The sequence below is a fragment of the Phallusia mammillata genome, chromosome 2 (assembly GCF_965637545.1).
Source record: "Phallusia mammillata chromosome 2, kaPhaMamm4.hap1.1, whole genome shotgun sequence".
Classification (NCBI taxonomy): domain Eukaryota; kingdom Metazoa; phylum Chordata; class Ascidiacea; order Phlebobranchia; family Ascidiidae; genus Phallusia; species Phallusia mammillata.
Window position 1 is genome coordinate 29,733,339 of NC_137253.1, and position 12,305 is coordinate 29,745,643.

The window sequence follows — 12,305 nt, forward strand, 5'->3', positions numbered from 1 at the left end:
TAGTAACAGTGTTTATAATCATTGTTTGTTGTTTTTTAAAATCAGTGTTATACAAATACAAAAAAGGAAATACGTATAACAGTAAAATTGCATTTGTAAAAAAGCATTGTTAACAGGAACTTATTCGCAAGATTTTAAAAAAAGCATAGCTTATAGGAGTGTACAACAATTAACACTAATTGGCCGAATACCATCATCATGATTAGACGGCCGGTTGCTAAAAGCACCGGGCGCATTGATTTCTTTAAAAAATTGGAATTGCTTCCCAGCACTGTACTAAAATATTTCGTGACAAATCCAAACGTCTTCGCGGGCCGCAAAACCTCTATTAATTACTTCTGACCTAGCAGGCCGCATACGTATAGGTAAAATTAAAAAAATGTGCCTTATATTTGTCCTATGTACGGACAAACTCTAATAACGAGTTCATAAAGAAGTCCTCAGTCCATTTAATTGCTTCCCAGTTACCAGGAAAAATATGTAAGTGTTGAACGTCGACTTTAGTCAAATGCTGAAGAAACTGGTTTAGTTCATTCGGCGTCCAGTCAAAGTCTCGACGAGGTTTCGCCATTTCTTCATCATGCATTGAGCCAATACCAACTTGCAGTCTATAGAAATCATATGTTCTTTTGAATACTTGAATGCTAAAACGTAACTAATTTTCTGTATAAAAGTTTGAAGGCTTTGTTGAGTGATGGGTTTATTTAATTTTTTATTTTGGTTGGCATATTTTTTAAACCGGCGTAAAAACAAAATTTCTTTACCGCTGGGTGGCAATGTGGAGCAGCATCTCGTCTACGTTGTTTATATTTCTTTGCACGTCACGACCAGAGTAGGTACTTGCCATTGAGCCAATCATTCGACATTTTACAGTGCTGTATATGTCGTAAAACTACAAGAAAAACATGATAAAAATACTACTTCCTTCCATTTTTTGAAAGGAGAACAAAAATTAATAAAAGGCATTTCTGTTAATCAGTTTTGGTTGATTAAATCAGTTGCTATAAATTGCATGTGACTTCACATATGTTTGCTAACATTGGTTTGAGGGCTAGAAAATAAAGAGTTTGGAAACGTAATACATAAACCAGTGGTTCCCAACCGGGGGAGGAGTATACTTATAGCTTTGTGCCTGTGAAGTTGATAAAAGACCAAATTTGAAATGATCTTTCTAAACTTTATCATCTACTATGTAGTATATAATAAAGGGCGGAATAAAAATGATTGAATTGTCAAGCGAGGAATTCGCTAAAAAAGATTGGGAACCATTGTAAACATCGTTTTAATTATTTGGAAAAGCAGCCAACGCATCATTTTTGGGTCTGAGAAAAAAAATATTCACCTTTAAAATCCCCCAACCTGATACCATCATTCCCACCTCCATGTTATTAGTTTTCATTTTGATGTCAAGATCGTTCATAAAGTCCCTGTAAAAGACAAAAACGCGTTGAATTCAATGTTTCGGTCCAACTTCGTATTAAATTTGCAATAACGTCTTTAGCCAGACGCTTTGTTTCTGAGTAGTATTAGCGAGATTGTGATTATAAAAGCATTAGGCCCAAAAAAACTTCCATACATTCTTTTTTAAGCTCGTTTGGCCATAGCTGGTATTTTTGCACCTTTCATGCGGTTGGATGCGAACCCTCAAAGAATGCATATTTGGTGTATGTTGCGTAATAATAAAATTCCTTAGTTGCAAGAGTAATTTCATTATTACAGACCCCTACACAGGTCTTGCAGACTTAAGCTTTTTCCTCAACAAACTTTTGATATCATCTACTACTACGGAGTACGTTTTAGTGTGTTTTCCCACCTGTAAACCATCGCGTGTTCGCGCGTGTATTCCTTTGGGGGTTCGTAGTCTATTATGACGCCATCAAGACCAGCCGTAGCAGCCTTTTCAACAAGATCATCTATGATTTGCGATCTGTGGAAATACATGAGGCTTTAAACTTCGCCGTGACAAAAGTCAATTTAGGTTTTGGATAAGCTGGGTTTCAAGGCTATATCTGTCCTTTTCTCATTTGCCTTTTTGGCTGAGGCTATATTGAGTAGGGTTGCCAGACGTCCGGAATTTCCCGGAGATTTGCGGAAAATTTAAGTGAAATGTGTGTCCGAAAATAATGTTTAAAAAATTGCCTTTAAATTCATGCTGATTAGTTGTTTCTCATGCACGTAGGCTGCATTGTGTATTAAACAACATAACCCTTATTGTCTGGAATTTTAGCGTCTAGTAGCCTAACTTACCAGTACTTCTCAACATTGTTTTACTGGTAAACTGAAAGGTTTATGTTGTTTAATACATAATGCAGCCTACATGCATGAGAAACAACTGATTCACATGAATTTAAATGCAATTTTTGGGTTCTTTTTGCGTCTTGAATGCTCACAAAACCCTGTTAGCACTAATATTGAGTATTTGTTTTCTTATTAATTCACGACATTAACCCATATGTTTAAAACATACTGACGAGACTTTAAAACTCAAATATAAAGATTCAGATTGATCAACGGTTTGCGGATTATGAAACAAAAAATATGATTCATTTATAGTCTCGACATGTGCGCATAACATTATAGTATTTCCGTCACAAGCATTAAAATCCAACCTGTTGGTAGTGGCTGCCCCATACAGCATCATGGCTTCGTAAGATGCTGCCACATGCGGAAGAATTGAAATCTGAACATCGGAAAATTGACGTCGATATTCGGCGGCGAGATACTTCATGCTTTCTAGCGACCTGAAAGTGAAAATTTAAATTTCAAAATGAAATAGAATCAGTTTACGAATAATGACACACATTAGCTTTCTTGAAACAGGCCTCTATAGGGAAATGATGACTAGGCTATCATTGTTAATTTTGTTGGCTTAATGCTTTTATGTTAGTTATATAACTTCGGATCGTGTTATTCTGCTAATGGCGATTTTAAACAAATTACGCAAAAAAGTAAGATTTATATTAAGACAATCTGGCGATCCCCTACTACGAAGCTGACATGTGCAGCATACGAGGCAGGCATCGGTGCTTGTGATTCGACTTTCGGCGGATTCTCCACTGAGCCTGTGTAGCTCAGTTGGTAGAGCGCGAGTCCCGGAAAGACTCCTGTCGTGGGTTCGAATCCCACCGCAGGCTAGATTTTTCTAGCCTACGCCTTGCCATATGGTGGTGAATGCTTGGTGACCGGCTGATTCGGTATAGCGCCTTCAATGGCCCTGGCGTACTGTGATTTACATATGAGTGTGCCGTGATCGCTGGTCTGCATAGACGCTTCAGGGCTGATCCCAGTTATGAATTTATGTTCTTCTATTAAGACATTGCATTTTATATAAAATTTGTACACAAATCAATTTTTATGGCCGTGAAAGTGAAAAGTCCTTCTTTCATTTAACATTCGGGCGTTGTATCCTTTGAAAACAAAACTCACCTTTTCAATGCAACATAAGTCCGATTTTCCTTTCCATCTGCCTGCCAAGTTATGTTGAAGAAATTGCAACAAGGATAAACTGCGTGCACTGAACCGAGAAGGTTGCTAGGCGACGTGTCATCTGGTTGCTTGGTAACTGGATTTTGCCAGGAGAAGTCAAGTAAACTCCGTAAGTTGTAAATATCTGCTGGATCCAAACGAACCCACCAGTTTACCGATTTTTGAGTCATTTCTAACGCTGCTGGCTCTGGTGTGGGCTTGTCTGTGTAAAAGGTTTAGTATTAAGGAAAATTTTCACGGGGTTCAAACCCAGGACTCTCCCGGGGACCCGATCAGGGTTTTTTATGTCTGTATATTGGTCAGGCGCGCCAGACCTTGCGGCCAAGTTCCTGCCCCAGATAAAGAAAACATTTTTTTTTTCACGGGGTTCGAACCCAGGACTCTCCCAGGGACGAATCCCGATCAGGTTTTTTCATGTCTGTATGTGGGTCAGGCGCGCCAGACCGTTCGGCCAAGTTCCTGCCCCAGATAAAGAAAACATACTCGTAGGTCTTTCAAAACTAAGTTGCAGCGCCCTCCTCTGGGCGTTTTAAAATGAGGTTGGTGATTCGAACGTATTCGCATAAGCCATAGCACATTAGATACGATGCAATAAACACATTTTCTGGGCAAAATAGACTCTAAAAAATAAGTGCCAAGTTGGACAGTGAAGTAAAATAGCTGGCAAACCTACAAAATGTGCATTAGACTTTCCAACAGCTTTCATTTCACTGTTTCGGTCGTTTTTATAATCACAGTAAACTACCTGGTACCTATCTGCATATGAAACTCTTTAACAGGCATATTCGTTTTTATGAAGCTTATAAGCCCACCTGGTGTGGTTTTGCAGTAGACTCCCTTTTCCACACTGTTAACATCGATGTAAGATTTGGAGTAAATGACTCCCCAAGCTCCTCTCCCGCATCCCATTCTTGCTCCGCTCTTCTGTATCACAAATCCTTGATGGAGGTCTCCCAACCATCCCCAAATACATCTGGAATTAAAACCATCAAAATAGATCTTCCATACTTAGCCACGAACAATATTTTTTAATCCTTTGTACAAATTGTCTACTTTAAATTATATTTGATTTATTTGACGTTTCGCCATGTCATTTCTAGGCGTATTTATCTGGGTAATCCCACATTTCCTAATATAGTTGTTCTTATACCACCACACTAGGTGCAAAATGCTGTACTTTACAAATTTAGTCTTTCAAATGTTTAATGTATTGCATCAAAACTGTTTATTCCAGTTTTGACCGTTTGGTCATAAACAGTCATTACACAGACCGAACTATTCGGTTACATTGGTCCTCCTATGACACTTGCCTTTCATATCCAGCTTCATAGGCGTGTTGCAAATCATCTTTAAATGCAATAGTTGTTCCCATTTTTTCGCATGCTTCCTGTGCTTGGGTAAAAGTAAACCGTCCTGGTACATACACGATAGGAACTGAAAATTGTAAGAAATTAGTTGCACAACGATAGTACACACTGGTACTGAGTTTAAACCAAATTTCTGAGCTAAACATAAGTAAGGAAATAAGCTGACTTAGGGTTGAGTAACAACGCAAAACGAAATTGGTAACCACGATATTACACATTTAGCGAAGAAACTATTGAAAGTGTATGTTTCTCAACTTTAGAAAGAGAGACAGCAAATTTCAGGTCATAAAGGACATTGTGTATTCTAACGATTGCGGAGAGATTTCCACTTTCTTACATTCAGCTTTCAAAACGTCTAAAAACACAAAAAACTGGCCAAGTCCAACCTATATAACTTTCAAACCAGAGTGGGAAGCATGCCTACAATTAGTACCTAAAAGAAACTGATTATTTATTAGAGTATTAGACATTAAGATTATTGAAATTGCGGACAATTGATGTCGTCTGTAAATTCATGCCTGAATCAACCCGTTTTATTCAAGCTAAAAAGCCCCAACTCGCCCGACCTACAACCCTATTGCAAACTCTCTTTCTTGCGTATAAGTTTGGCTTTCAAAACCACTTCACAGTTAAATTTTCTCTCACCCTTTTTAACTGCCTCCGTGGTCACTTCTGTAATCACTTTTGTGACAAGCCCTGGTTTTGTTGTAGTCAAGTTCGGCCACGTTTTATTGATGACTTGCTCTGTTGCAGTGAAGTTCCGTGAATCACTGACGTTGTTTATTTCTGTGGTTGTCTGAATCGCGACAGTGTGGTTTTCTGTGCAAATTAAATCCCAAACTTTAGGTAAATGCATTTTAGGGAATCATTTCTTTGAGATGTACATTGTTGGCCCCATTGCAAAAACATCCTTCTGTTGCCAAATTTTTACCTTTTTTAACTGCTTTGGTAGTCACTTCTGTAATCACTTCTGTGACAAGTTCTGGTTTTGTTGTGGTCAAGTTCGGTGACGTTTCTTCAATAACTTGGTCTGTAGTGGTAAAGTTTGGTGCATCACTAACGTTGTTTCTTCCTGTGGTTGTCTGACTTGCATCAGTGTGTTCTTCTGTGTAAATTAAAAGCCCAAAGTTTAGGTGAAAGCATTTTGGCAATCATTTGTTTACCATGAAAATTGTTGACCTCATTTCGGACCTCAAGCTGTGTTAATGTTAATGCTTCTGAACGAAAAGAAACAGAAGTATAGTCTGCATTGAAATCGTGATGCATATAAATAGGGTAGCCTATAGGTTGCCAAAACTAAACAATTCTTAAAATTATATTAGAATCGTACGCTGGTTTAAAATTGCAGACCGATTCGGCTATAATATTCGATTTGTCAGTTAAAAAAATATGGGGACAAAATTATTCAGGTAGTAATGATCCTATGACGGTCTTCGTTTGGTTAGGAGAATGTCATATTTTTGACCCGGTGGTTGCCCCTTAAGCTCACCCTGCATATTAGTCACTCCAGACTGTATTTAAGCTTGACTTCACGTAATTTCAAATTTTCCAGGTATTATTTTTGAGTCACAAATTCTTGCCCACGTAAAATTGTCTACCCCACCCACGTGGTTTGTTCCGGTCTGGTGAACACAGACACATTGGTGTCCTGTCGGTTTTAACATTTCTTTGTTAATATTTCAGATTTGTTACCCAAAATGAAGCATATTTTAATATCGACTCAGCTTTTCTGAATATGTTTTGAACTGAAATAATAACTTATCTGACATTAAAGCAAAAACCAAAAATAGACACCCGCCTTAGCTAGCTTTTATATCCCTAAACATGACAATGATTTGTATAAACGCTTTCAAACGTTTTTTATTATTTGGTTTTTGTGCATCGAAAATTTTCATTTATTTTTTCGAGTTGTACTGTACTTCAGGGGTCGGCAACCTTTTAAGCGACGCGTGCCAATTCACTTATTATTTCCATGTGGAAATGACTTCGCGTGCCAACATTTTTAAGAGAAATATAGGTTTATACTAGCTGACATCAAAAGCAAGTAGAGACAGAGCGGTTTGTGCATCTAGGCTAGGTTTTTAAGACATTGGCATAACAAAAAAATGAAAACAAGCAGTGCAACAGATGAAAATTAGTACTTCAATATAAACACGTAAATCGGTTGGCGTGCCAGGAAAAATCGCCTCCTTGGCATGCGTGCCAGGGATTGCCGACCCCTGCTGTACTTCATTGGAACAGTTACTGCTTCGAAACAAAGGCAACCATGTATATGAGTAAGGTAAATCAGACTTTTCGAAAATTAAATGCATCCCCAAAAAACACCAGAGTTATACCTGTAGACGTTATTACAGCAGTTTTAGTTTCTTTTGTAGATTCCGTGACTCCAACTCCATCTGTGATTGCTGTAAAAGTTGACTGATGAGTGCTGATAGGTTCTGTTACTGTCGTGATGATTTGAGTCGGGTTGTGTTTTGTTGTCTCATAACTTGTTACTTCTCCGTTGGTTGTAGAGATTGTGGTCGTGTTTTGGGGTGGGGCTACAGACGTTATATCTGTAAACAGAAATTTAAGAACTTTGGAAACTATAATTTTGACTGTGAATAAAATGAAAACACAACAAAGGAAATCAAATAATACTGTACTAACAATGGTTGACTTAAATTTTCGTTGCAAACTGTTAACAGTGTATTTGTATTAAACATGTAGAAGTATTTTAACCCTTACAGCAGCGGTTCCCAACCTGTGGGTCGCGACCTCAACTGGGGTCGCCTGACAATGTGCCTGGGGTCGCCTAAGGCCTGCTTCCTAACTCGTTTCAGGCCTTGGACCACTAGCCCCAATAAAATAAACTCATGGATCACCTTATTGTTGAGAACAAATACAGTCAATTTTAATATATAGCTTACTAATTTTATTCTTTGGGACACCGCAACTTGGGAAATGTTATCAAGGGGTCAAGGCCCCTAAAAGGTTGGGAACCGCTGCCTTACAGCCATATGTTTGCAAATAAAAGCGTTTTTTGCGCAATTTTTGCATAAATATATTATTTCAACTTTTTTATTTCGTTTTTGTGCGTCGAAAAATATCATTTCTTGATTTCGAGTTATGCTTTACTTTATTGGAACAGTTACTGCTTCGATACAAAGCCAACCATGTATATAAGTTAGGCTACTCAGACTTTTCGAAAATTAAATGCACCTAAAAATCACCATAGCTATACCTGTAGTTGTTATTACATCCGTTTTCTTTTCTTTTCTAGATTCCGTAACTCCAACTCCTTCTGTAATTGTTGTAAACGACGACTGGGTGCTGATAGGTTGTACAACTGTTGTGATGATTTGAGTCGGGTTGTGTTTTGTTGTCACATAACTTGTTACATCTTCGCTTGTTGCAGAGAATGTGGTCGTGCTTTGGGGTGGGGTTACAGACGTTATATCTGTAAACAGTAATGTTTGAACTTTAGAAGTTAACTTTTTGTCTATATAACTATAAGCTTATGAATAAATAAAAACATAGCAAAGGAAATAAAATAAAACGACTAAGAATGATTAACATAATATTCGATGCGAAATGTTACTGTTTATTTACAATTTTACATCAAAAGTGTAGAAGTGTTTTTACCCTCCACCTTGTCCATATGTTAGCGCATAAAGGCGTTTATTTACGAATTATTTTCAGATAGTTACATTTTTAATTTACAGAAAAATCTTTTAACAACCAAACACTGTTAAAGCTGCAGACAGTGCATCTGTTTCGACCCAAAAAGGTCTCATTAGTGCAGCTAGTGACAAGACATATAAGCCGTATTGACTAGTGCAGTATAGCCATCTAACGGCACTCCAATTTACAAGCCCCTATTTTAATTAAATTGACCTAAAGTATGCATTTTTAACCTGTATGTTCCACATTGGTTATGTAAACAATTTCAGCGCCGTTTAATTTTTAACATTTTATTCTCACCTGTCTCTGTGGACCCGGATAATTGTGTAGTAGCAATATAGTGCATAATGGCGAAGTATAGAATGATACTGACGGCGACCAGCAGGGTAACGACAGAGAGAGCCGCGATCAGTCGAATTTTTGTCAACTGGTGGCAGCAAGATTTGCGGGTTCCGTATCGTGGGGATTTCCCGATCGGACGAACTTCGATGAGACTGACTGACTTGGCTGGTTTAAGCTCCAAGAAAGTCTAAAAACGTTTGTCGAATATTCAAGTTTAGTTTTCGATATTATTTAAAACAGTTGTAAGTGGTCACAAAACTTTACCCCGAACCTGATCTATAACAGTTTTCGGTGAAAGAACTATAAAAATAGCAGTGGTTTTAACTGGTGAATTCTAATAACATAGATACAGTAAAATGAGCTTTCTGTTTTGTTTTTAGAAACGGACAACATATTTGTGATGAATATTTTTCACAAACAACTGATTTTGAATTTATGCACCTGTGTACAACGGGTTCCGCTTGCAACCTCTCAGTAAGACAAGTGTCCACTAATTTTGCAATCTACTATTTTGCTCTCCATAAAGTTTCAACGTTGCGCAGCTATTTCCGGCTTGGTGATTGTTTTAATGCAATTGTGCCGCTATGTTTTCACCCAGCGAAATGGACTCAACTCAAGTATGTCTGATTGTGACTTAACTTGGTTTTGTTCATTAAAACGTTTCTCAGTTTTTCGTATATTTTTGTGGTATGGCATCAAACAGACACATGCGTGCATAATTGTCCTAATTTCATGTTCACAACATGTAATCCAACCACAGAACTCAAAAGCTCACCAAATTTTCCTCTGAAGAGCTGCGTTCGCTCATAGATGACGTCATCGCGTTTAACCCACGGCAGCCGTACCTGAATATCACGTGACCACAGAGACTGCTTTTTCAGACGGCTCCTTCACCGCAAAACCCGTATGCTTATTGTACAGTGTACACAGAAAGCTCTCAGTCTGCTGAAATTGAGAAAATAACCGGGTTGCGGTTCGTTAGAACTGCGTTATGGTTCAAGCATAGGGTAAACACCACATTTTGGGTTTTGCTTGCTCGTTTGTTCAGCGAACCAAGCTATTCACTGTAACTGTATGAAAGTGCCAATTTTCTCTTTTTAACATCTTGGGGTATGTTTGATAAGGTGTACTGTTTGCAATATGCCACATTGAAGAAAATTAAATTCGACGTATATAACTTATACTCCTTTTGGTTACAATTTATAAAAAAAATATTACAATTTATTTTGACAATCGTATTTACATGGCCAAACTAAGAACAATGTTTAAATGCGACTAAAAGCCAACAAAATAAATACACGACGAATCTTAGGTGTTGCATTTTAAAATTCTCAAATCTAACTACCTTCTCAATTCTGGCTTATTCTAAACTTAACGCTCTACAAACAAAAATCCTAAAATTTGTAATAACCTCTACAAACAGAACCAAAAAAAAACTAAAATCACTTTCATTTCTATTTCTGCACTTTATATTACAAAACCATAGCTCTTTCCGCATTCCTGCGACATTGGTACCAATAACGTTCCCATTAAGACGCACCCCAGTAGGTTGTGGCTCCTTTGTGTGTTGGTAGACGGGTTGCGGAACTTGATATGAATGGGTACCACATGTACTTTCTCATTACCGGTCGTGCGTAAAGTTTAAAGGGGGTTTAAATAGAGTTACACTACGAAATATCACATAGGCATGTCACGGCCGAATTTCAAGCAACCTAAAACAGGAACAATTTATACAGATAGTGAATTAGAGACACCTTTTGTTTTTCTTTGACTTGTTGTTTCTGGGCTCGCTTTGCGAGTTGACACAATTTACACAAAACATTGCGAAATTTTAAACATCATTTTGAGAGTGGTCACTACCTTTCTAATCTGTAAAATGCGAAATCACACTGACAAGTTTTCGTACAGGCATTAATCTAGTCACCATCCAACTATGTGACTATTTTATATGGTTAAGTTATACTTTCGGCTGGACTAATCAGCATTTCAAAAAAGAAATATATTCCTATAAGTTTTGTGTGGCTATGTTAAAGTCAACAACAGATTAAAATAAATGCTAACACGTTACCCCTACAATTAGGCAAATATGACTGATTGAGGTCGAGCAACTGCTAAATACCAATTCACACTGAATTGAAATGAGACACGATCTCATCTCATGTCGCCAATGGATTTACAGACCCTACCCCAGTCAAGGTAATCTAATACCCGAACAGAAAACAAAGAATAAGTGAGACAAAAACAGCCGGCTAATTATTCGAATCAACAGCAACAAAACACCGGAATTGTAGTGGCGCGTCCAAAAACCGAATCAAAGACCTTTAGGTCTGGACCGGACATTTGAGGGTCAGTAAGCAGTGGACGGTATCGCTACTTTGAAGTCTTATCCTAAATAAAAACCACAGCAATGCTACATTACGTCACGGGTATTAGTTTCACCTCCTATTGTAACCAATTTGGGGTCATATCATAGGTCCAGAGTGAACAAAGTATGGCAGCGACTTAAAGGCTTATATGTTTTAGAACAAGGAGGTGCTTTCCTTAGTTATACCTTTCCTTTGGGGGTTTGTTTTAACATTTTTCAATGTCCATATGCTTCCTTTAATAGGAAAGTTTAGGACTTTTTTTTTCCTTTAAAAAAGTACATATTGTAAACTAAACACTTACAAATTTACAAACAGTTTTATTACAGTTAGCTACAGTCCATATGGATCCTATTTCCGAAATTTGGACACCAAAATAACCAAATAAGTTAAATTAAGAATAGATTGCTTCAATTTATCCATTGAAAAGGTTAATTGTAAAAAAATGTTCACACAAAAAGCTTGCTTTCAATAACTGTGTAACTATCTTACAAGCAGGACTCGTACTTTCGCAATTAAGAGTCATTCTTTTGAGATAATGCTTTCTGTGACGTAACACACGAACGTTAAACCACAAGAACACTTCTTTGTTATCTATTCTTTATCTGCTTAATAACTAAACATACTATTTCGTGGAACGTTCTTACTTTCAAAGCCAACAGCTGTTTCCAAACAGCACTTTCTGCGCCGAATAGGCTACACTGAGCATATTTACCCAATGAAATCTTTATTTAACGTCAAATAACACCGTGACAAATGTACTGGACATTGGGCTGCAGTGGATCAGAGGGCCAGACATTGATCATAGCTTTCAGAATCACAAGCATATCTCATCTTACGCAGTGCCTTTAATCATAGATAACTAAGTAAGTAATCTATGCTTTAATCCAGTTAAAGCGTGTCACATTAAACACTGTGGCTTTTTTTTATGAGTGATGGAAATGTAACGAACTTGCTAATAATAGCAAACGGGACATTGAGCAGCGTTTTTCCCCATAGAACTGTTATAGGAGCCTTGACAATTATATGTACCGAGCAAAGGTGAATTTATGAAGACTTGGACCCAACACACTAAGACTTATTC

At 37.6% G+C, this 12,305-nt stretch overlaps 1 protein-coding gene and 1 non-coding gene across 2 annotated transcripts; one reads left to right on the plus strand and one right to left on the minus strand.

Moving 5' to 3' along the window:
- Positions 1–34: 34 nt before the first annotated feature.
- LOC145213274 (uncharacterized) lies at positions 35–5,709 on the minus strand. The gene is made up of 9 exons (XM_080081505.1): positions 5,499–5,709; positions 4,797–4,920; positions 4,299–4,459; positions 3,427–3,688; positions 2,610–2,741; positions 1,814–1,927; positions 1,343–1,427; positions 765–892; positions 35–608 (listed from the first exon to the last, which is right to left on the minus strand). Exons 1-9 carry the CDS (start codon positions 5,707–5,709, stop codon positions 398–400), a joined length of 1,428 nt encoding a protein of 475 aa, XP_079937631.1. The 3' UTR covers positions 35–397.
- Trnas-gga (transfer RNA serine (anticodon GGA)) lies at positions 3,061–3,134 on the plus strand. The gene has a single exon. It is a non-coding gene; the product is annotated as a tRNA-Ser (tRNA).
- Positions 5,710–12,305: the final 6,596 nt, after the last annotated feature.